The sequence below is a fragment of the Purpureocillium lilacinum genome (assembly GCF_023168085.1).
Source record: "Purpureocillium lilacinum CBS 284.36 DNA, scaffold_5, whole genome shotgun sequence".
NCBI lineage: Eukaryota > Fungi > Ascomycota > Sordariomycetes > Hypocreales > Ophiocordycipitaceae > Purpureocillium > Purpureocillium lilacinum.
In genome coordinates, this window is record NW_027072115.1 from 1373393 (window position 1) to 1396529 (window position 23137).

The 23137-nt window shown below is 61.3% G+C and overlaps 4 protein-coding genes across 4 annotated transcripts; 1 reads left to right on the forward strand and 3 right to left on the reverse strand.

Annotated features, from left to right (window-relative positions):
* Positions 1 to 322: 322 nt before the first annotated feature.
* PLICBS_007007 (vacuolar ATPase assembly integral membrane protein vma21) lies at positions 323 to 778 on the reverse strand (the record flags this gene model as incomplete). The annotated part of the gene is made up of 3 exons (XM_018320399.1): positions 323 to 459; positions 520 to 611; positions 684 to 778. The coding sequence occupies 3 exons, from the start codon at positions 776 to 778 to the stop codon at positions 323 to 325; spliced, it is 324 nt and encodes a 107-aa protein (XP_018180296.1).
* A 1319-nt stretch (positions 779 to 2097) lies between these two features.
* On the forward strand, positions 2098 to 4872 carry PLICBS_007008 (uncharacterized protein; the record flags this gene model as incomplete). The annotated part of the gene is made up of 2 exons (XM_018320400.2): positions 2098 to 3649; positions 3707 to 4872. 2 exons carry the CDS (start codon positions 2098 to 2100, stop codon positions 4870 to 4872), a joined length of 2718 nt encoding a protein of 905 aa, XP_018180297.1.
* A 1767-nt stretch (positions 4873 to 6639) lies between these two features.
* PLICBS_007009 (uncharacterized protein) lies at positions 6640 to 7506 on the reverse strand (the record flags this gene model as incomplete). Its single annotated transcript, XM_018320401.2, has 1 exon — positions 6640 to 7506. The coding sequence occupies one exon, from the start codon at positions 7504 to 7506 to the stop codon at positions 6640 to 6642; it is 867 nt and encodes a 288-aa protein (XP_018180298.2).
* Positions 7507 to 13589: 6083 nt separating this feature from the next.
* Positions 13590 to 15940, reverse strand: PLICBS_007010 (uncharacterized protein; the record flags this gene model as incomplete). The annotated part of the gene is made up of 2 exons (XM_018320403.2): positions 13590 to 13837; positions 13906 to 15940. 2 exons carry the CDS (start codon positions 15938 to 15940, stop codon positions 13590 to 13592), a joined length of 2283 nt encoding a protein of 760 aa, XP_018180300.1.
* Between the last annotated feature and the right edge of the window lie 7197 nt (positions 15941 to 23137).

The following is a 23137-nucleotide window of genomic DNA, read 5'->3' on the forward strand; positions in this document are numbered from 1 at the left end:
CTCAGGGCGAAGATGGGATTCTTGCCCGATCCACATGAGGCAGATGCCGAGGGCAAAGCAGTTCTGCCAGGGGAGGTAATCATCATGATATCAATTACCACGGAAGTTTTATGTGGCATATAGATGGGTCATCTGCGGCATGGCCGGTAGGGGCCTGCACAGTGGCCGGCTCATAAATACCAAGGCGGACAGGACCGTTAGCAACGAACTTGGGTGCCCTTAAGTGACTGGCGAACGTGCAACATGGTATAAAACATGGTATATATAGCGACCCAGGACATGTTTGATGACAAAAAGACAAGAGTATACGATACGCTCGAGATCAACGATCCTTCTTAGTCTCTGGTCGGGAGGCAGCCTCCAGTTCTGACTGGTCCTCCTTCATGGCCACAATGACGTAGGCGACGAGCACGGCATTGGCCAGTAACGCTGCCAGGCCTCCGGCATACGATGAGTTACCTGCACCGTCGAGTCAGTACGCTCGGCGCGAGACACGAGGCATGGGGGGATGTGGCATACCCTTGAAAAGAGTATCGACGGTGAGGAAATAGGAGCCGATGGGAACGACAATCATGGCGAGAGTGAAGCCGAGAAGCTTGAATATGACATGGCTTGGATTGAGGTCAGCGAAATGAGGCACGGCGATGAGCAGGGAGAGGGTGTGTGGGCGCGCGTCGGCTCACGTTGGGACAACGGGGCTGATATTGGACTTTTCCTCCGGGTGGTCGTCCTTTTCGAGAATGGTCTTCTCGGAGCTGATGATGCGGCGCGTCGCCATGATGGGCTGGTAGGTGGGAGTGGGCGTAATCTGGTGTCTAGATGCTTGGTGGTGGTGGTGGAGGTGGCACGTCGTCGGCCTGCGATGTGCTGAGATGAGAGGCGACGGGAGGCTTGAGGTGCGAGGTCAGCGAAGAGGCGACATTGACGCTCCAGCGCTGGAGCCGGGCGCCGGGCGAGCAGAACACCGGCCCCACCTGCACCTGGGGCGGGCGCTGGCAGCGGGTTTTGGGAGGCGGGCACTGCTTAGGGGGCTCAGCGGGCCCTGAGCCGCACGACGGGGCGCTCGCGGGCGTCCCCGCCCAGCTGACGGGCCTCCTGCGGGTGGATCCCGGGTGGTTGATGGGTGAACGGGTGGCCCGTGGTCACGCCCACGAGTTATTAATCCTCTCGCCTTTTGAGACGGGCTCGAATGCGGCCACAATGCCTGTATAGCGGGTTCTCAACCCGATTGTAATCCTTGCAGTAATGGTTCACCGAGCGTGTATATGTTGCCCCTGGGAATGAGCCGATGGTGCTTCGTGCCGCGTGCTTGTGCCCGAGGACCTCCATAGAGTGCCACACGTGACTTCGCGAGCCGCCCGGCGCGTCTCGGCCGCTCCTCCGTCACGAAAAAAAATGCCCGGCCGCGGGTTGGGCGGCGTTTGCCCCGTTCACGCAGTTCGCGCACTTCACGCTCCCGCCAGGCCACCTCCTCCCGGCCGGGCACCCACGTCACGTCCCAGCCCCGTCCGCAACCCGACCCCAGATAGCCCGGTTGAGCGGGTCGCCCAATTGCTCGAATCTCCGTCCATCTTTTGCATCCTGTCCGAGTCAATGGTTTCGACAGCTGGCCGGTGCACACCGCCCGCCGCGCGCCTCTGAACGCTCCTCCCCCCCGCCGGGCTCTTGTTCTCGTGCCGTTCGCGCACCCCGGCTCTCTGCCTCTTCTCCTCCTCTCCCTTTTCTGCTCCCGCAATGGCGCAAAGCTCTTCTCCACTGCCGCTGCGGCATTCTAGCGCGGTGCCGCGCACGCCTTCTCTTGCGCGCACGTCGCTCCCCGTTGACGACCTCGACGAACTTGCCGGTGACACCATCCCTTGTTCACCTGCAGCGTTTCTTCGCGATCGCGACACCGTCACCACGCAACCTACCCAGATTCTCAGTCGTCCGGCACTCCAGGCGCCAGAGTCCTCTTCGCCGCCAAGCATAGTCGAGGTTCCGGCCTCGTCACCTTTTCGACAGTCGAACCCTTCTCCCGCAGCTCCCAAGTCTCGACTCGGTTCGCGGCTCGCTCCCGCAGGCACATTCTTTCGCCCGCCTCCGCGGCCGCCGCCAGCCATGGCGCCCAAACGACCGGCCCCCGAGCCCATCATTCTCATATCCGACGATGAGGACGACCAAACCCCGTCGCGCGGGGACATTCGCCCGACCACGTTCAAAGCCAAGGTGGCGGCATTCGCATACAACCCCGCGGCGGACGAGCGCGAGACGAAACAGAAGCTTAGGCAGATTTACGACGTTTTCGGCGACAGGTTCCCTTCGGATAGGGTTCGCGGCGCGCTCAAGGCGTGTAAGAACGATGTTGAAGCGGCCATCGTGTACCTGGAAGATCAGCAACGGGATCCTCCACCTGAATCTCCGTCTCTGCCTCCCCCGAAGCCGAATGGACGACGACTCGTGTCTAAGGGGGCCATGAAGGGTTCAGCCAGCAACCCTGTCCTGCTCTCTAGAGATTCATCCCCCGTTGCATCACCCAGTCCGCCAAAGCAACCCAAGCGGCGTCTGGTTCAGGGCTTGCGGCGACGAAACGACTCATTTTCTCAAGAAGTGGCTAGCCAGCCCGAGCCGCCTTCAAGTGACGATCCACTGGTTATCGACCTCGTGGAGAACGACAAAGAGGATGAGTACGAGGCTGAGCTCTCGCCTGAGCCGGAGGACGACGACGACGACCGGGTCCTTAACTGCATCAATGAGAGCACAGCCAAAGAATTGGCGGCGATGACGGGCATGAAAGAGAACCTCCTCGAGCCCCTCATGGAGAAGCGGCCGTTCATTGACCTGGCGCAGGCCAAGCGCGTGAGCACAAACAAGAAACCTGGAGCGCGAAAGTCGGCCAGGGTCAGCATCGGCGAGACCGTCGTCGAGGCCGTCGAGATCTTCCTGAACGCAGTTTCCGCTATTGACGAAGTTGTTGCCCAATGCGAGATCAAAGCACAGGCTGTCAAGAGTGTTATCGACACCTGGGACCTGGACACTTTCGGTCATCACAAGCGCAGCGAGCGCGCCACTCCCGACAGGGACTTGCCTCCGACACCCACCAGCGTTGGCAGTTCACGGTACACGCGGCCTCCAATCCCCCAACAACCCCATATAATGGACGGACACTGCGTGATGAAGTCGTTTCAGCTGTTTGGCCTGAACTGGATGTCGGTGCTGTACAACTACGACATTGGCTGCATCCTCGCCGACGAGATGGGACTCGGCAAGACATGCCAGGTCATTTCCTTCATCTCCCACCTTGTCGACGATTACCAAGTCAACCCTCGTGGAAGGCGGCCGTGGCCCAACTTGATCGTCGTGCCACCAAGCACGTACAACAACTGGCTGATTGAGTTTGACAAGTTCGCGCCCGATTTATCCGTCGTCGGGTACCGCGGGTCCCAGAGTGAGCGTGCAGAAATCGCCTGGGACATCAAGCATGAGCCTGAAGCATACCACGTGGTCCTCGCAACGTACTCTCAGATCAACTCGGAGGACGACATTGAGGCGATGCAATCGATACGCGTCAACTGCGCCGTGTTTGACGAAGGGCACAAGATGAAGAACCCAGAAACGAAGATTTATCGCGACCTCAAGAGGATTCCGGCAGCGTGGAAGATGTTGCTCACAGGTACGTGCACCGGGATACACGATAGCCACGAGCCGGGCCAGCGCTGACGAGTTGTAGGCACTCCTGTTCAGAACAACCTCATGGAGATGACGGCATTGCTCAGCTTCATCAACCCGCAGATGTTCTCCGGGTGCATGGAGCACATTCGCTACATCTTTAGCCAGAAAGTAACCATTCGGGACGTGTCTAACGGGGCGTTCCTATACAGCGAGCGAGTCAAGCGGGCTCGTACCATCTTGGAGCCCTTCATCCTGCAACGACGCAAAGATCAGGTCCTGTCGGATATGCCGCGCAAGATCAACACGGTTGTCCAGTGCGAGATGACGGAGACACAGGAGCCCGTATACCGAGAATACGAAGAGACGTTCAAGCTCGAGCCGTCGCAACGCGTTGGGCGTGCGCAGGGCCGGCAGAACGATCAGAACAACGTGTGGATGCAGCTCCGGAAGGCGGCCCTGCACCCGCTGCTGTTCAGGCGCCACTTTACGGACGAGAAGGTCGAGGCGATGGGCAGAATTCTGATGGATAGGGTCCCGCAGTCAGAACTCCATCAAACGGAAATCCGGCACCTGGTCCAGGAGCTCAAGAACTCGTCCGACTTTGAGCTCCATCTTTGGTGCCGAGACTACCCCAAGCTGCTGAAGCAGTTTGACATACCGGCGGCCGCAGAGCTCGACAGCGGCAAGGTCAGGAAGCTGCTGGAGCTCATTGAGCAATACCAGAAGAACGGAGACCGGGTGCTCGTCTTTAGCAAGTTCTCGCGGCTCATTGAGCTCCTGCGGGAAGTACTCGCGCTTCAGGGCATCGACCACCGGATCCTCATGGGCAACACCAACGTGGCGGAGCGGCAGACGCTGATTGACGAATTCAACGACGATGCGTCGATCCCCGTCTTTCTGCTCACGACGGGCGCCGGAGGAACGGGCATCAACCTGACGGCGGCCAACAAGGTCATCATATTCGACCAGTCGGACAATCCCCAGGACGACATCCAGGCGGAGAACCGAGCGCACCGACTGGGCCAGAAGCGGGACGTCGAGGTCGTGCGGCTGATCTCATCGGGTACGATGGAGGAGCTCATCTACAAGGCGTGCCAGAAGAAGATTGAGCTCGCCAACAAGGTGACGGGAGCCGTCGAGGAGGACGAGAGCGAGGCGGGCGCCAACCTCGAGCAGGAGGTGCGCAAGATGATGGAGGCCCAGGAGAAGATGACCCCGCCGTAGAACGGCGGCGGCAGCGGCCTTAGGACTCCAAAAACGACGCTGAAGAAGCCGACGGTAGGTATCATCGCGAAGAATAGCAAGACGGTATCGGTACCGCGCGGTAAGGATGAGGGCCGGGTTTGATGATAGTGTTGGAGTACAGTACACCGGTTTGCATATGTAGCGAGCACAGGCATTTTGCATTTCCCAAGGGACGGGCGGGGAAGAGCCTTGGTAGAGTCGCCCACAGGCAGGCAGGAAGGGAGGCAGAGCAAACAGAGGCGGGCGCATTACATTCATGAAGGCTTCGTTTGGAAGAGGCACACGCACACACGCACCTTTGGACGGACATCTGCGCGCGCGCACGAACGTACACGCACGTACACGATGGCAATACACACGTGGTCGGGGGTACACGGCAGGGGAGGGACGGGGAGGCGTTCATAGAAGTCGAGATATAGATCTGGGTGCCTAGGCCGATGCGAGCCTTATTTTCCATCCGGCGAATATGACGATGCGCGCACGTTGTATATACGGTGCGTTCGTTACCTGGGTGAGGACGGGATGCATACAGCTCCTTGCCGCCGCCTTCGCTTGCAGTCCATGTTGTACACATGTCTCTTTGGCCACGTTAAGGGAGGGAACGAGCGGGTAGCTGGGTTGAGTGGTAGTAGGTCCGTGTTGTTTGTCGGCTCGCCCGTGTGTGCACGCAGCTGCAAGGAGTCCGTCCTCCGATCTGTGTGTGTCTCTCCCGGCCTCTCACTCACTTACTCACTTACAGACGCATCCCCCGTCTTCCTCTCCTTACGATGAGATCACGTATCGGCACGGGACGAGGACGGCCACATTTCAAGTCATATCATGTATCAATCAATCGTAATAGATCAATAAAAAGGGCCGCGGCGACGCCCGCAGGGCGCGCGTGGCGCGCGTCAGCTACCTTAATCTTCTTTCCCTTTTCCTTTCGCAGCTTTCCTCCTGCGCGCGCAAATCGTTGCGGCGGCGGAGCATACTCATCAATACATGAAATAGACCTTTAACCAGAGAAAAGAACCGAAGAGGGATATCATTCCGCGCGCGTCCCCGTCCCCCACTTCCTCCGTTCCTCTTCTCCTTCCGTCCCGCCCCCCAGATGTCCTGTGCGCTGCGGGCAAATGAAGGGGGGCGTGGGAAGAGCGAGCTGCGGAGGAAAATAGAACTCCAGACAAAACCCAGTGGGAGTGAAAATAAAACCGAAGCCAAGTCGAAAAGGAGACCCGGTGCCCAAACGCAAACGTAAATGGGAAGGGAAAGGGAGGTGCGGGTGAAGGGGAGAGGCGAGAGGCTCTTCTTTGTCCTCTTCCTCTCCCTCGCGCACAAGCGCGCGTGCGCAAGCACCACCACCAGTTCCCTTACCACTCGTAATGATGCCAGTAATAACAACGCCGGTGCCGTAGTGCGGGTCGTGTTACCCCTCCTCTCAAAAAAGGGGGGACTCGAACGTCTTTTGTAAGAGGAATAGAGAGGAAGATAAAGGTAGTATGGTTGTAAGGGTCATGTTGCCATGGGCACCGTGTGCCGCAACGAGAAGAAGAGCGGCGCGCAGGACGTCGTATAGGAAGAGATGTCCCGGAGGCCGACTAGGATAGATAGGTAGGTAGATAGATAGGTAGATGAATAGATAGATGGGGTATAGGTGAGAAGTGAATAGATTGCCGAAGCGCATGATGAATGTGGTAGGTAAGGAGGCAGGCATCGCTCAAGCCGGCCTCGTAAATGCAAAGGGGGGAAGAGACATCTAGACGAGGGCTACCGCCAGGTGCCGTGCAGCTTGGTCCGGCGACTACCCCTCGTCTTGAGGCCGACCTCGCCCTTCATCATGAGGCTCTTCCAACGGCGGCCCACAGCACCGCGGTCGCGACCCAGGCTGCGCGCGCAGTCCTGCCACTCCGTCTTGGACAGCTTCAGCTTGTCGAGGACGAGCTCGACGAGCACGCGGTCGTCCTCGGCGCTCCACTCCTCGCCATCTACCTCACGCTCCAGCTCGGTGCCTGGCGCCTGGTGCGCCGTCGCATCGCCGCCAGCGCCGACGTTGAGCAGGTGCACGTCGTGAAAGTCGGACCGCTCGAGGCCGAGGGGCAGCTGTTCGGGCGCGATACGCGCGCGCTTGGGCGTTGACGGAGGCGCAAGCTGGTCGTGTTCCTCGTGCTCGTGGCGGAGTTGCGACGAGGAAGGCTCGACGTCGCTATCGTCGTCGGAGCTGAGGTCGTGGCGGCCCATGTCGTCGTCGTCTGCACGACGGCGCTTATTGACGCCCCTCGAGGGTGCGCTACGCTTAACAACGCGCCTGCGCGTGACGATGGCATTGGTATTGGTATTAGGGTCGTCGCCGGTCCTCGTCAAGGCCGGGCGCGCGCGCAGGCGCAGCTTCATGGGCGGCGGCGCGTGGGCGAGCGGCGGCGTGGGCAGCTGCGCCAGCGACGGCGCCGGAGTGGAGGCTGGCAGCGGCGGCCCGAGGAGGGACTGGAGGGAGCGGCAGGTGGTCATGATGTTGCCGAGGGCGGTTTGCGACGACACGGTCGGAGGGCTGGCGGGCGGCGATGCGAGGAGCGCCGTCTGAAGGCGCGAATGCGGCGACTGCGCCGAGTCGCACGAGAGCGCCGACGGGAGAAGCATGTTTGCGGTTGTATGTGGAATGTCGATGGATGTGAATGGCAAGGGCCAGGGCGGCCGGTCGATGGCTGCTGGTGTCGCGATGCGACGTGCGCCTTGGTCGTCGTTTGCGCGAGAGCGTGAATGCGCCGCGACGAGGGAATCGATCGCAAAGCTGCAGCTGTCGCAAGGAGTCGCCGTCGTCGAGGAATGCAGTAGTAGTAATAGTAGCAGCGGTAGTTCGCGAGCAAGAGAAAAGGGATGTCGAGGGCGTTCGGGCAGTAATAATGGTTTTCTGGGTGTGTGCGTTGCGGTTTGCGCAGAGGTGGATGAGGCAAAGGGATGGTGGAGGGGAGGAGAAGCAGCGGCGATAGTTTGTGCGATAGTGGGCGGGAGGGAAAGGCAAGGGCGCTGAAGAGGAGGAGCACAGAGTTAAAGAGGGTGCGTCTGGCCGGGGGGGGGAGGACCCAGTTGCAGCGGCAGCAGCAGCGAGCGCCCACTGATGGACGGCGGGATGGATGGGTGGTCCCGAAAGCGTGGTGCGGGCGCCGGGCGCGGGTGAGACAGGGCAGCCTCCACTAGGTACCTGATGGGTGGTGGGCCGCCTGATTGATTGATTTCTGCTGCCCTGGACCAGGGGTGGCAGAGCGGTCCACGGGCGCTGTGGGTGCTGCAAGCGGCAGTAAGTGCACCAGAAGCCACCAACAAAAGTTGGCAGCCTGAGGTTGCTGTTAGTGCCGTCAGATTGGTGGTACTATTAGTAGTACCCGACCCTCGCCCGCATCCGGTCGGCTGGTACCTGGCCCAGGCCCACGGCCACGTGCACCCGCCAGGTACCACCTGCGTGCCAGCAGGTACCTGTGCCCCCCTCCTTGAGGTCATTTGCATTCCACGGCGTCGCCCCGATTCGATTGTCCGCAGTTTCACGCTTCGCGTCGATGACGCCCGCCCCGCCCAATGCTCTGATCGCTCTCGACGTGCGAGATCCAGCCTGACCGACGGACTACCTTGCTACCTGGCTGTGCCTGGCCGAACCTGGCGCTCTCTGCTCCGATTGCAAAGCACGCGTGCGACCTCGTTGTGCCCCGGCAGTCACCGGTTGAGTGGGCGACGACCCTGCCCTCCCCTGTTCTCCTCCTCCTCCTCCTTCTCCTCCACCCTCATGCAAGCACTTTACGGCACAGACACCCCGCCTCCCTTCGACAACGATGGATCTGAGTCGCCTCCTCGGCATGATGTGCAGGCGCCGCTCGCCCTCATCTTCATGCGGAGCATTGGGGCACCGCGGCCGCAACCCTTGCATGATGCCTTGCCCGCGCAGCCGTGTTCCGAGGGCCCCAACGCTGCCTTGTTTCGTCTTTTACACCCACTGCGAGGTGTGGTTTATCTGCCGTGTGCCAGCTGGGCCCCAGGCGGGCTTTGTGTGTACGACCGCTACATGCACGGGTACAAAGCGCCGCCGGCCGAGAGGGTGAGTGGATTGGAACCGCATGGCATGGCTGACGGCTAAAATAACGACAATGGCGGTGGGTGGATGCATGCGAGTGCGCCGCGCCGCGCCCCCCAGCCATTGCAAGCCCATCCCATCCATCCGTCACCCGCACGGGACGAGACGAGACGCCCTTCCGCCTGGCCCACGGGACGCAACCCATTTTCCCACGAGGAGGGGCCTCGACTGCGCCTGGTCCCGTCGTGGTGTGTGCCTGGCTCTGCTCCAACTCTCGAGGGGCCACGACGCCAGAGACAAAAAAGAGCGCTTCGTTCGTGACCCCGACCCAACGGCACCACTACACGCACGCAAGCCTGGCTGGCTCTTCAGATGTCGTTCAGACAGGCCTCCCACTGGAGATCGCCTTGCCCCCGGACCCGTGACGTTATGCTCGCTCCTGCGTAATCACCATTGATGTGCTGCCGCTGGAACGCGGCCCCGGACGCAAATTGGCTGCCCCGACGTCACCGTCCGGGGGTGGGAGCCTTCTGGAAATCGAAATCGACACAGCTCGCCCGGGCCGCCTCGTCGCTCCCGAGTGGGCGACGGCGTGCATGGCTCGTTCCCCTCGCGTCATGGCCACGAAACGACAGCCCCGCAGCGCCCGCCCGTGGGATCGATCGCATGAGCGTGGGCCGATTCGTGCATCCATCCATCCATCCATCCACCTCAGGCGCCAAGCTGCCCAGCTGTCCAGCTGCTGTTCCGACCGCAGCTCAGTCACACGGACTCTGCTCTTCAGCTCTGGGGGAAATACAGTACAGCGCTCAATGCCCGCCTATCTGCTTCCAAATCTCCCTCCCTGTGGAGTGTGTCGCGCTCTATCGGACCTGCCCTCGTCCTTCCCCACAAGATTGCCTTTCCAGTAGCTCTGAACTGCGTCTTGTTCCTGAGCCCTCGTGGCAGAGTGTTGGTCCCGAGCCCGCCCTTTGTCTTGCAACGAAAGCTGCAACGGCTGCAGGGCGAGCACGCAAGAGGAGGGAAGTGGGGGACAAGCGAGTCTAGGGGAACGATGCCACCACGAGGGAGGAGCGATGCGCTCTCTGCGTGCTGTGCGCGCTGCCTCTTCCCACCCGTGCTCTGGTTTGGCCTCGATGAAGGTGGTGCGCCAGGTCGGTCAGGTGCGCAGCAGACGACGCAGCTGTCCACACGGCGTCAATTGGCGCTTTTGCCGGCCAGCATCGCGATGTTGGGCTCCCGCTGACCTTACGACGTGTGACCCCAGCCCCCATTCCACCCAGCCGTCTCTTCAAATCCATCGCTGGAAGGCATCGCCGGGACGACCACGGCCGCCGCCGCAAACAAAACACACAGAAACACGATCCATCGCGGCACGGCCGGCAGCACGTTCAGGAAGCGAGGGGCCTCGATCGCGAGTTGCGCCTCGCACTGGAATGCTGCTGACCCCGCCGGTGGCTGGGGGCGGCGCATTGGCAGACGAGGGCAAGGGTGTGGGCGGTGCGGTGTGCGAGAAACGCACAGATGACGTTCGCCCCCCCTCTCGTTTCTCGAGACGCGTCTGCGGCGCGACAGAGACGCGTTTCCTCGCGGCGCGCTAAAGTCCCTTTTTAAAGCAGAATATGTGGGGTTTCCGCCCGCGAAGCCCAATCATGGCGCTCGGGCCGGGTGCAAGCGCTGTGGGGCCGCGCGCGTGTCTCGCAGGAACGACCCCTTGGCTCGTGCGGCTCTTGCCCTGATGGCGGCGCCAGTGCGTCCTCTTACTGCACAGCGTGGTGAGGCCAGGTACGTACCTGGCAGCACTCCTCCACGCCACCACCACAACCCTGAATGCGGTTCCGGTCTTGCGCCCAATCCACTTACACAACGAGGTCGTGCGTTGCCTCGCGGACGTGCTGCCTTTGAACACGACGAGAGACACGGGCAGAAGCACCGTGCGGCGAGACAACCTGTTGCTTGAGCTGCCGGCTACCTGACGTTTGCGGGCATGAGTTTGCACTCAGGCAGGTCATGGGATGCCAGAAGTTCGAGTGGCCTCAGGCGTTTCGCTTTGATACCCTCCTGGCTGCTCCACGTTTGACACCGGGTTGGGCTCTTGCTGGAAAACTTCCCAGTGCCGCTCACAGACGTGACAAGTCGGCCCTTTCGCTCTCGGCCTCTCACCTATCATTCAGTTACATGCTCCCCGTAGCATGTCGTCGCTATCAACGAACAAACCAGCAACGGCGACTACTCACGTTGCTACGCACAAGCGCCCTTCCGACCCCTGCTCCCGGACCGTCCAGGCGCCTCATCGCGCAGGAGCGCAACCGCAACATCCGATCGGAGACACGCATCATCTAACGTAGTACGCGCAGTATTCTCCCTCGGCGCCCCCTGTCTTTTTGTCTCGTAACTTGCTTCTTTTCCCCGGAGAGTTTGCTGCTGCTGCACGTAGAATATTCTCGGGGCCCGGAACAAGGTGAGTGGGGTGGTGGTGGTGGTGGTGGTGGTGGTGTTGGTGTTTGTAAGGTCTCTCCCCTATCCACCTCCCTCTCTCCCTGCTCGTCCACTACTACTATCAACCCGCCGGGCACCCCCTCCTCAGCTCTCAACTTAATCCATCTCCCACCGGAAACCCCACCAACCCGCTGAACCCTACGTCCTTGCTTCTGGCAACTAGTTAGTTACGGTATTGAGTTTAGGAGCAGTAGTATACCGTTGCGGATGCTGATGCAAAATGCATGTCTCTCGCTTCCAGTTCGGCGTGTGCTCGTGTGCGTGTGTGTGGACGATGTTCCAGCTCCAGGAGGCTCTCCGTCCTCCCATTGCCCCCCTCCCTCCCCCCTTGCGTATAGTCGCAGCAGACGCAGAAACAAAGGAGAAGAGCCTCACTCACTCACTCACTCGCCCACACACCACCCTTCCAGGTTTCCCCAGGCGTTCGTGCAAGAGAAGCGCAACACCAAAAAAAAAAAAAAAAGCAAAGGAGCAAGAAGCAGCCGGCTGAAACATCAAGTGGGAGAGGGATGAAAATCTGGGGAAACCACAAAAGGGGAACAACAGGGTGGTAGGAAAAAGAAAAGAAAAGAAGGCAGAGGGATATCGCCATCAGAAGAGGCCAACTCAGATTGCCATGTTCGATGCCGCGAATCTCCATGTCGTCATCCCCCATCTCCATCTCAGCTCATCTCATCCCATCTCCATCCCCATACTCATCCTTCAAAGACGCCAACTAGATGACCCTGCCCTCTGTCCCACATCCCTCGAAACCCACCCATCCATCCTATCTTTTCATCCCTCTTCATCCGAACACACGAACGCACGCACACTCATACAAACAACACTCACACAACGGCCACGGCCCGCCGATGGCAGACGGCAACGCCACCAGGTAGGTCACCACCGCTCTCTCCCTCCCAGATACGGTAGTATTGCCCAACTCGGAAAATATCCTCCTCCGCACCCACCGACGGTCCCATCCATCGCAGCCATCCATGTCATCCCTTTCCCCTGCCTGCCCTCCTCCCAAGGCTCCAAACCTTAGCTAGCACGGCCCGCCGTCCGTCTCCACTCACCACCTGCTGCCCGCTCCGCCTCCGCCCCGTCGCTCATTCGCTTCGCTCAGTGACGCTCCTCGCCTCCATGGAGTCCATCACGGCACACTTACAGGACCGGGGGGCTCGATAGCCACGGTCTGGCCGTCTTGGCCCGGCCCGACAGCATGCAGCCAGTGCCCGGCGAAAACCTGCTCTGCTGCTGCCCTGCCTTCGCGGAGGGAAGCCGCCTCAAGTATCGGCCGAGTTACACTTCTGCCCTGCTGCCGGCCGGTCCGCCGGCTCGCCTTGCCGCGCAAAGTACATGGCATGGGATCCGTCTGCTCGGGGATCTGTCGGTCAGCACAGTAACCCGTCCTCGCACGCCGCCAGCTGTGCCATGTCCTCTGCAGGGTAATGAGAATTTCCATCCGCCAACGGGTGCGAGATTTTCGGTCAAATGATCCTGCTCGCAGCAAGGTATATTAAGGATTCCAGTTGTATGCAAGTCGAATCTACTCCAAAAACGCCTCAGCCATGGGTCGATTCGGTCCTCCCGTCGGCCAGCTCTAATAGCCCTCCTCACTTCCCTAGGTCGCATGCCACGCGACTTGATGCCACCACTGCATATTACCTTCCTCCGCTGCACATGCCAGCTTGATCGACGACCATCAATGCTGTTCTGTGTGCTTCCAGCCTCGTCCTCAACATGATACGAAATCGAGTGCCACGCAAAACGGGAAATCAGGGAAATTCCGTGCTTTTGCTTCAAAAATGGTCCGCCGGCCGACGTGCTTCCCCAAGTTTACTTCCGCCGCGAATAGTCAGACGTCGATATATGCCGATGGATAGATGGCGTAGGAATCTTGAGGCTCGACTCGTCCTCCAAAGGGTGCCTCTGCCCCCAACGTAATGCGTATGTCCCGGTGAGATAGTAGAATGCCGTCCAAAATAGAAATCGGGGTGTAGCAAGAGATCGGAAATAAACTCAGAAAGCAGCTCCAGAACTTCCGTACGTCAAAGGCTCGGCCATGTCGCCCGTGCGGGTATCCCGTTCCGGGGCTCGTTCGCGTCAAAAATGTTCGTGATTTCTCCCATCAAATCCGTCAAAATCGCTTCGTGCCGCCCCCATGCACTTCGCCGTCTCACATTACGACGCACTCCTTGTCGTCCTTGGCGCCCTTGGTCACCTTGCCGTTGCGCGGGGGAGCCACATCCATCGGCGTGCCTCCGCCACTGACGGCCGCCTGAATGACTGCCAGGCGCTGCTTCGCCCTTTCGTCCCCGGCGTCTGCGGCCTTGACGTACCATACGTTGGCTTCCAGTATGTCGCGGCGGCAGCCTATGCCCGACTCGGTGAAGTACCCAACCGCGTACTGCGCCTTGACGTAGCCTGCTGCACGTTAGCACTGATTTCCAGCCTCCGGAGCAACCGCGGAGCGGCCCAGTATGTTGACTCACCAAGCTCTGCCGAGCGTCTCGCCCACTCATATGCTTCCTCTTCGTCCTTCTCCAGGATGGGCGCTGCCCCGACCATGTACCAGGCACACAAGCCCATCATAGCTGCGGCGTGCCCGCGCTCGGCAGCGCCCGTGTAAAAGTGAACGCTGAGGGCCGGGTCCCGGGGGCAGCTGAGGAGGCCATGCTCATAGGCATCGCCCATGCGGTAGTTAGCCTCTGGGTGACCCAGGTCGGCCGCCTGCGTGAACAGCTCTGCGGCGTAGCTGTGATCCTGGAACACGTCGTCGCCGTATCCCGTCTCGTATAGGCAGCCCAGCTGGTAAGGCGCCGCATTGTACTGTGAGTCGGCAGCCTCGGTGGCCAGCTTCAACCACTTGATGCCCTCACGATACCGCTTCTCGCCCAGATCACCCGAGAGACAAGCCTTGCCGAGTCGCGTCATGGCTCCCGGGTGCCTCTTGGCCGCGGCCGTCCGGAGGAACTGCACCGCCTTGGCCGGATCCTTGCGGCAGCCCCAGCCGAACTCGTAGCAGAGGGCCGTGCGGTACGCGGATTCGGCGTGGCCGTGCTTGGCAGCCAGAACGAACAGCGGGAAGGCTGTGTTGTAGTCCTCCTTGCCCTTGCTGAAAAGACCAGAAGCGTAGCCGTCTGCGAGATAGTATTGGGCAAAGGGGTAGCCGCCGTTGGCCAGGCGTTGCAGGATCTGTCGGGCCTCGCGGACGAGCTCGTACGGGCTGGCGACAGAGCCCTCCACGATCGGGCTGTCGAGATCCCTGAGCGGTTGCGGGCTGTTCTTGCGCGCCTTGGGGTCCGACACGTCCAGACCCTGCTCCATGGCCGACGAGATCAGGAACACGGCAAACGAATACTGTATGGAGAAGTCATTGGTCTTCTTCACATTTTGGCGGTACATCTCGAGCGTCTTCTGGGCGCTTAGCAGCGAGGCATTGTTGCCGACCACAGTCCGCAGGTTGGAGTTGTCGAGGGACAGGGGCGCCGGCGCCTGCTGGGGGTAGGGGACGTTGAGGAGCTCCGCATACGACGACGGGCGCACGTCGGGCGACTTGCGGGACTGCACCGAGGGGGCGCGCATGTGGGAGCCGCCCGGCATGAGGTTGGGGGACCTGCCGCGCGGGCCATAGTCGGAGAAGTTGGAGTATGACGAATGCGGCCGGGGCAAAGAGCTTCTCCTGAAGTAGCCCGAGGTCGGTGTCAAGTGGCGCCGGATATGCGGGGGATTCTCGGCCAGCTCTGGGTTTGACGGCGTCCGGGCGGTGTCGCTCGGGACACTGCTGACCCGCTGGGGGTAGTCCTGCTGGTGGTGATACTGGAATTGTGGGATTGACTGATTTCGGGGGATGCTACCCTCGAGGATGGAGCTGCCCGGAGAGTCCTCGTTGGCCAAGTACTCGGCGGCCTCTATGATGCCCGAGATGGAGCTCGTGCTGGTGGCCGCCGAGGACTGGACCGAGGTATGCTGCTGCGTGGTGCTGGCTGACTCGTCCGACTCACGACTGTTGCGGAACACATCTTGATTCCGGACCCGGTCCTTCGGACTGGCGACCGTTGCGCCTTGCCGGTCAGGCCCAACGCCGGCCGTTGCAGAGAGGTTGAGCTCCAACGGTGTATGGCTGAACTCTATCGCTGAGGCGTCGCGACCGTTAGCCTGCGGCTGGTGCGCGCCGGTGGAGAGTGAGGGGAGCTCTGCAGATGGCCCCGCGGGCAGTGAGGCACCCGTCTCGGACTCGTCGTGACGGCGTGTCCTGTCAGCCAGCTCGAAGTGGGCGGCTTGAGGCCGTGCAAGCTCAATGTCGGCGTTGGAGGGCTGTGCCCAATTGTCTTGCTGAAAGTTGACGCGAACGGGGGAGACGGGTCCATCACGCAGGCGCGCGTTGCCAACGGGCGGAATCGCAACGGGTTTTCGGGGGATGCTGTCAACGGGCGAGATGGCATGGATAGGGGATCCATGATGATCCAAGCCATCGCCGCCGGGCGAGGTTGAGATGGGAGGAGGTGAGGTGCTGACGGCAGCCATGGTCTGGATCGGCTGGTGACGGGCGTCGGTCGACAGAGTTCCACGATACGGACCGTGTCAACGACCGCCCGTGTCAGGCCGCGCGGTGCGATCGAGAGTCGGCTGCGGGAGGTTGAGTGCGCTGGTCGTCGCGTCCCTGGTGCCTTTGTCGGAGAGGACCAAAGGGCGTGTGTGTGTGTGTCCGCAGGGCGGTCGATCGGCTCCAATTTCAACAAAGGGAGGCGCGAAGGGTCGAGGGGAGGAAAACGACGGTCGACGTGCACTGCGGGCAGCGAGGGACGAGGAGGAGGAGAACGAGCGGTGGCAGCCGGCTGGATGCGAGTCGAGGAAAAGCGAGGCGACAAGAGGGCCAGACGATGGGCTGTCGACGTACGTGAGGGCTGAACACTGTGTGGAATGGGCCGCCAGTGAATGGTTAGACAGGCCCCCGGAGGTGAAGCACAGCAAGGAGGAGGGGATGACGAGGTTGACGGGAACGAAAATTCCACAGCGCCAGGGAGCCGGTTGACGATGGGGACGGGGGGGAGTGGGAGGCTGATTGACTGACGGGTGATGAATGATTGACTTGATGAATGAGGTGCTTTGTGGTCCAGGGGGGGGCGTGGGAGCCCAGAGGAGAGCGCCCGCCCAGGCACCCATCGGCCCAAGGCGGTTCCATGGATTGACCTGACCGCAAGAACCCTCCATTAGCTGGGCTGGCTGGGCTGGCAGCTCCCCGTCCGCCGCAGGCGTGCCGCAGGCGCTGTCGTCCGCTGGCCCGCTGGTCCAGCCCGCCCAGCTCGTGGTGAGGTGTGCCAGGGCAGGGACCCGGCAGGGGGGGCTCGTCCCCGGCGGTCTGCCTGGAAGAGGGTGGTGGCCTCCGGGGCTGCGCTCCAGCGCTTCGTCCAGGACGTTGCGGGTGTGCGGAGCACCAGCGCGACCCCCCTGTCCCAGCCCAGCCCAGCTCGGCCCAGCCAAGCCCGCTGGGGCGAAACCGCCTCGTCGTGCTGCAGAGCCCTCCCTCCTCGGCGGCGGCGGCCAATTCCTAGGCGAGGCCGCGAGGTGAGGGTCCGCGCGAGGGTGAGCGCGAGGGGTGCCAGGCGGCGGTTGTCGCAGGGGTGTCGGTCGAGATGACGGTCTGTGGCGGCCGAAATGTCGCGTTCCTCATTCCGAGCAGTACTGTACAAGCACGGCCGTCTCGCGGTGCCCACAGGGAAACAGTATTGCGGCAAAGTAGCTAGTTAACTACAGCAGGACACATCGTTCATCAGATCTCTTGCGCGACCCGGGTCCGGAGCAGCGACATCTCAGCCGACCGATCCGAGGCAAGGCGAGGCGGGCAGCGCCCAGCAAGGGGCACTCCTCACCAGCTCGGCCTGATGGCGTTCGTCCTGCGTGGACGAAGTAATACAGACTGCGCTCACTCCGCAAAATTGTACGGCTGTCGAAATCGTCAACCCGAGCAGGCGGGAACTGGCGCCGTGATGCAACGCCCGGCCCCAACCCAACCAACCCTGCCGTACCCTGCCATCCTGCCAGCCGTCGCAGCGCCGACTGGGGATAGCGTCACTGCCACGCCCAGTGGTGAGCCAGCAATGCACACGCACCTCGTTCTGTACGACATGCCCGCCATCTGCAGGCTGCAGTCGCTACCGCCGCATCGGGCGTGCCGTACCAGTGCTACCAACACATTGGTCAAGACCCACGACCCGTGGACGGCACACTGGCCGCACCGCGCGCCGTGCGCGCCGGGCAATCGTCCGTCCAGCCCAGTGACGTCGGTTCTGTGGGCAACGCGGGCAACGGGCGGCTCGAGCGGTGCACAGGCTTTGCGTCAACCTCAGTAGCATGTCTGTAGCGCCGGGGCAAAACGCGATGGCAGGCGTTTGTGCACGAGTAGCGGCTGCAGCAAGGGACCTGGCGAAGCCCCTTTTGGAAGCCCACCGTTGCGCTCGTTGTGGGCCGCCGGACACGAGAAGTGCCCTCTTGGCCAGAAGTAGCCCCGCGGAGCAACAGCGAAAAAAAGGACTTCCAGTGTGCGCCGGGACGCGTACTGTGCTGCACGAGTACGACGAGATGGGCGAGGGCCGGCGAGTGGTGGCAATGATGGTGCTATCGCTGCCGCTGCCGCTGCCACTGCCGCTGGTGCCGGCCGGCATGTCTGACCGAGTGAGCAACGAATCCTTCCGTGCCGTGTATTTTGCCGTGAGCTGCTGCTTGTCTCGCTCTGCGTTGTCGGCGGGAGGGCGGTCAACGCGGCCGCGCACTCTCCACCATGTCAACGTAGACGTCAACGTCAACCTCCGTTCCGCAATTTTTTTTAGGTTGCGACACAGCCAAGGTACGTACAGCGCTGCACTGTTCCAATTTAGTACCATTGGCGGATGAGATGCCCACGAAAAAGGAAGCCGCAGCGGCTGTGGCGTGTGCCCAGTGTGCGTGAGTGTGTGTCGTGTCCCCCAAGGTTTCAGCATCCACGACGCGGACGGTTCTTGCCGCCGGAGCTGGTGGGTAGCGGTTTGGGGTTTTGGTGATACGAACGGAAGTATACACAGTCTGCATTGGTCCGTGACCCGGACTCGTCAGGAACTTCATGTCTACCTCACTGCCTATGCAACCCCTCGCTCTGGAATTGCACGGCAGGTGCGTACCTTGCGATGCCACGCTCATACTGAACTTTACTCGGTGGCTGTTTCCCGTCTGGCCATCGTCGCTTTCGATGGAAGCTGCAGGTGGGTGTCGAGGTGCTTCCTGCCCCGCCTGGAGCCCACCAACCTAAGGTAGTTCGCAGCCCATCGCACCTCCCCCCTCCCCGCCGCCCACCGTCCACCCCCAAGACAGCACCGTCCATCATCACCAGACAAACCCCAAAAAATCTGCCACTGGTCTGAGAACGGCATCTTTTTTTCTCTCGCAAACCTGCCACCGGCCTCGCTAAGCCCTGTCCCATGTCTCAGGAAGCCGGCCGGTCCCCGAAAGCTCGCCGCGGGCTGTGTTTCCGTCTCAGCCCAGGAGGTTGCCGCAGAGTGCCGCCGCGCCACATTATCCAACCACTCGTCGCACATGGCGCCGCAGCCCATCTTTCAGCCTCAGCCCCGGGCTCCGGACACTGGCGAATCCCCGATTTCACGTCGATCCACCCCGCTGCTCCCGCCCAGCTGTCCTGCCTCCCCCACCTACTGCACGGTTGTGCCGGTTGTTCGTGGTCGCCCGGCCCAGGCCCGAGCCGGGTGCATCTCGTACCTTGGATTCCCACCACTTGTGCCCACCGCTCACGAGGGCCACCACAACCCAGCGTCGGCTTATTCATCCGAGCACGAGTCGGCTTTTCTCGCCTGCGCTTTAGGTCATGTCAGATGCACATACGAGTACGACGTCTTGGGTGCGTAACAAGTGGCTCGTATGAGCGGGCACGCATGCGCGCTTCTGGCTTATCAATTGCGTCGTGCCTCGTGTGGTGGTGGGAAATGCCATGCGCCCGCAATGCGCCTCGGACGGACCCATCCAGCTCTCCTTGCTGCTCCGTACCAAGAACAGAAGGCCCCTCTCACGCAGACATGCTCCACATCCTGCCCGCCTTCCTGCCGGATCTCCTGCTCGAGCGTTGGTCACGGCGCTTCCCGGCGGCCCTCGCTCTGGACTCATCCTGAACGTACCGCCAGTCGTCCCATTGATGATCTCTGGCGGCGCAATGGAGTCGACGTCAAAGCGACGCCATTGCCAGAATGTTCATATGTGGCGTCGAGAGAGGGTGTGGGAATCTGCCACACATCCCACGTTTGCCCAGGGGGGACGCATGCCTTCCCTCTGGTAAATTACCTAGCCGCCAGCAAAGGACCTGCCAAGTCTCGGGTTACGGATCGTCGTGCCCTTGCCAAGGCTTCCATCACAGCTCCCTCCCACCTTGAGCGGCTTCCTGGAGAGCGCTGTGCACATCTGTTGCAAGATACCGATGCCACGCAGTCCGACCATTTGCATGCCCACACCAACCTTTCAAACATATGCAAGTACGTGTTACGGCAAGGCGGAGCTGCGACTTTCTCTGCGGCTGAGCAGCTGATGTTGGAGCTGGTGCTGGCTTCCGATTTTCGAGTAGCCGAGCCATAGCAAGCGGCAATTCGCCCCGCGTTGGTTTACCTTGTGGGCTGCTCTTATGAATCGTCGATATCTACGCAGAACGGAGCATCACGGGCGTTTTTTATTTTGCCGGGCCGGGGTTGGACGCCGGCGTCGTCCCCAATTGCGGGCCCTTCCTTTGGCGCGCCATCATGCGACGAGGGCTTTGGGTTATTGAGTCGTTGTTTCTGTCTTGACAACGCAATGCTCGCTTCTTCCGTCTCACCAGGAACAACAGCCGTCTAGTGACACCAAGTTTCTGGTGCCGGAGCTATGGCATCCGTACAGGACGAGAGAGGAGGCCTGGTCACCCAGCGCTCGTGACCGCTCTGTTGGGCTGATTGACAAACGTCATCGTGGGCTTTTTCTTCGGCCAGATGGGGCCCTGCGAAAGGAGCTGATCTGACCTCAACTTTTAGGGCGAGCTTGGGCCGTCAATACACTGACGAGGTCCACACATGCAAGGCCGACCTGCTTCCAGAACACCGCCACGTCAATTCGCGAGCCTTGCGGATTAAAGACTGACTCGCCGCTTGACCGTCATATCCTAGCAGGTTTGATGTGCAGTACGAAGCCCGGGCATGCCCGAGTGTGCGAGCATGCTTGCGCATGAATAAGTCGTCTTCGCAGTTACCCCCCAATGGGCACAAGGTCGTGGCCGTGCTCATCACCATGCTACCCTGGGGCAATCACGAGTGATAGATTGCACACTCCCCAAGGAAAATCGACAGACGGGCGTCCGTCTGTGGTCGACGACTTGCTTCGCGCATGTTGGCTGATGCCCCGAGGGAACGTGATTGTCCAATGCATCATCCGTTGAATGAGACGACGATCTAAATGTACCGTGGGATTTCCTCATGGCAGTCGGAACAGCACAGAGGTTGACGCAGCTTGCGACACGACGCACGATAGTCCAAGACGCCAGTCTCAAGGGCATTGCTTTTCGTAGACGGGAGGCGTGTCGACTTGCTTCGTGGCGATGCGGCCGGCGCCCATTGGGTCGAGGTGTCCTTGAGGCAGGTGTGTTTCTTGTTTGACGCGAAACAACAGCGCGAAGCGGGATCCGCTCTGGACGAACACTCTGCAGGTGGAACATTGCAAGAATGAGGTGCTTGCAGACACGGGCCAGAGACGTGTCCTCTGCATCAACAAGCGTATGAGCATGTGAGCACGCTTATGAAGCCAATAACGGCAGGCGAAATGACATCTGCCGCCGTTACTGATGCGCGATCCACATCACGATCTCCGTTGCGCCCGGAACACGGCCGGGGTCGCGTCGGAGAGGGACACCGCCAACGGCGAACCCCCAGACAAGTGCCGGTCCCGGCGACGGCGACAGTCGAGGAGCCTGGCGGTGACGTTGCGCCGAGGTGGCGGCAAGCCGTGCGACACGCGGGCCAAAAAAAAAATTCCAATACGAGGCTTGTTGGTGGCCATGGGACCACCACCACGGCCGATCGGCGGGATGGAGAAGCCTCTGTCGAATGCACCGCGTGCCACGGAACGCACAGTCTGCCAGCTGGCCCAGGCCCGCCTGCAGAGCCAAGCGGCCCGACGTTGGTCCTGCGGGGAGATGGGGAGTCTGGTACGTCCGGTGAGAACGAATTGCCATTTGCACGGCATTGTACCGCATCGCACTGTAATTAATCTGCATGAAGCAAGCTTCGTGTTGTTGCGGATGCCCAGGTAACGAGGCATGTTTTTCGACCTGAGCTAAGACCTTAGGTGCGCACCCTTGGCAGACTTCGGCCTGCTGTGGCGCAGGCCAGGTGCGGCTTGCGGAGCGTGGTCGGCTGGACAACCACGGCAGCAGCAGCTCGAGCAGCCGTTGCGCCGTTGTCGTCAGATGTTTCGAGGGGAGCGAGGTATCTTGCAAGTATCTCGGCCGCGCCGGCGCCCTTCACGACCAATGGGAGGACTGGCCGTGGTGCGCCGGATGCTGAGGCTGGTGGTCGGCTGTGTGCAAACCAGCTCGGCGGAACCTGGCTGGTACCTGCGCGTCGTAATCTGCCAGTGGCACAAACAGGCCGACCTGTTTGGCTCAGGGGCAGCAGCAAGCTGCCTTCCCGCTGGCCACGGTAACTTTAGTGCCTTGGTAGGGAGCGTCGGTCCTTCCCTACGGCGAGTTCAGCACTGCGACTGGCCCGTGCCGCCAACCACACAGTGCCCAGGCGGCGGAACTGGGCGAACGACCCCCGCCTCATGCTCAATCAGCCATTGTCTGGCCCCTTTTTTGGGTGGTTTTGGTGGCGCAGGTGCTCCGGGTCGCTCATGCCTCAGCAGCCGGCGGCGGTTGGTTCCAGGAGCTACGGGCCTTCCAGCAGCAGCAGAGGGCCTGGGGGTCCCTGTGCGGCCCCCTGTGCAGAAGGCTTGGTGCCCGCACTGTCCACCCACACGCTCTTCAGGGCGCGTGCCTTGGTTGCAGCGCGCAGTGGATGTTGCTCCCAGAATAGCCCGCCCCTGCCCTTGGCTGGGCTTGCACGGCCACCAGCGTTGGCGGGAGAGTCCACACCTCAGTCCAGTCCAGTCCAGCCCAGTCCCCATTTTCGCAGAAAGCGCCGCCCGCCGTGCCAGCGCAATGCAGTGCAGCGCAGCGCAGCCCAGGCTGGCTGCTGACCATCCCCTGCCTTGGCTGGTTCCTCGTCTCTCTCCCTCCACCCTCGAAATCTCAACCCCGTCAAGCCCTGTCCGCGTCTGTTTCGCCCCAGCACCGGCTCAAAGGGGGGCGCAAAAGCAAGGCTGCCAGGCCCAGAAACAAACATCCCGTCTCTCGTTAACCGCCATCACCCGTTTTCTTCTGCCTCAACCTAGTCGACGGCGCGTGCCAGCCCATATTGCTTCTCCAGCGCGGCCACGGAAGAGCGTCTGTGCCACTCCGATCGCCCCAATCTCTCCCGTCTCCGTTCGAGTACCGCCTCAGCCCGAGGTGCGCCCAGCAGCAAAACACGCCCGCCTAGGGGGCGCCGCAGTCGCTCGACCGCTTCGTCCCATCACTTCCTCCCCAGTGCCGACCGGGCATCCCCGAAATCAGTCCTCGACGAATCGCGAGACCGTTGAGTCCCCGTCACTCGTTTGCCCGCCGAAGACAGACCCGTCTCTGTC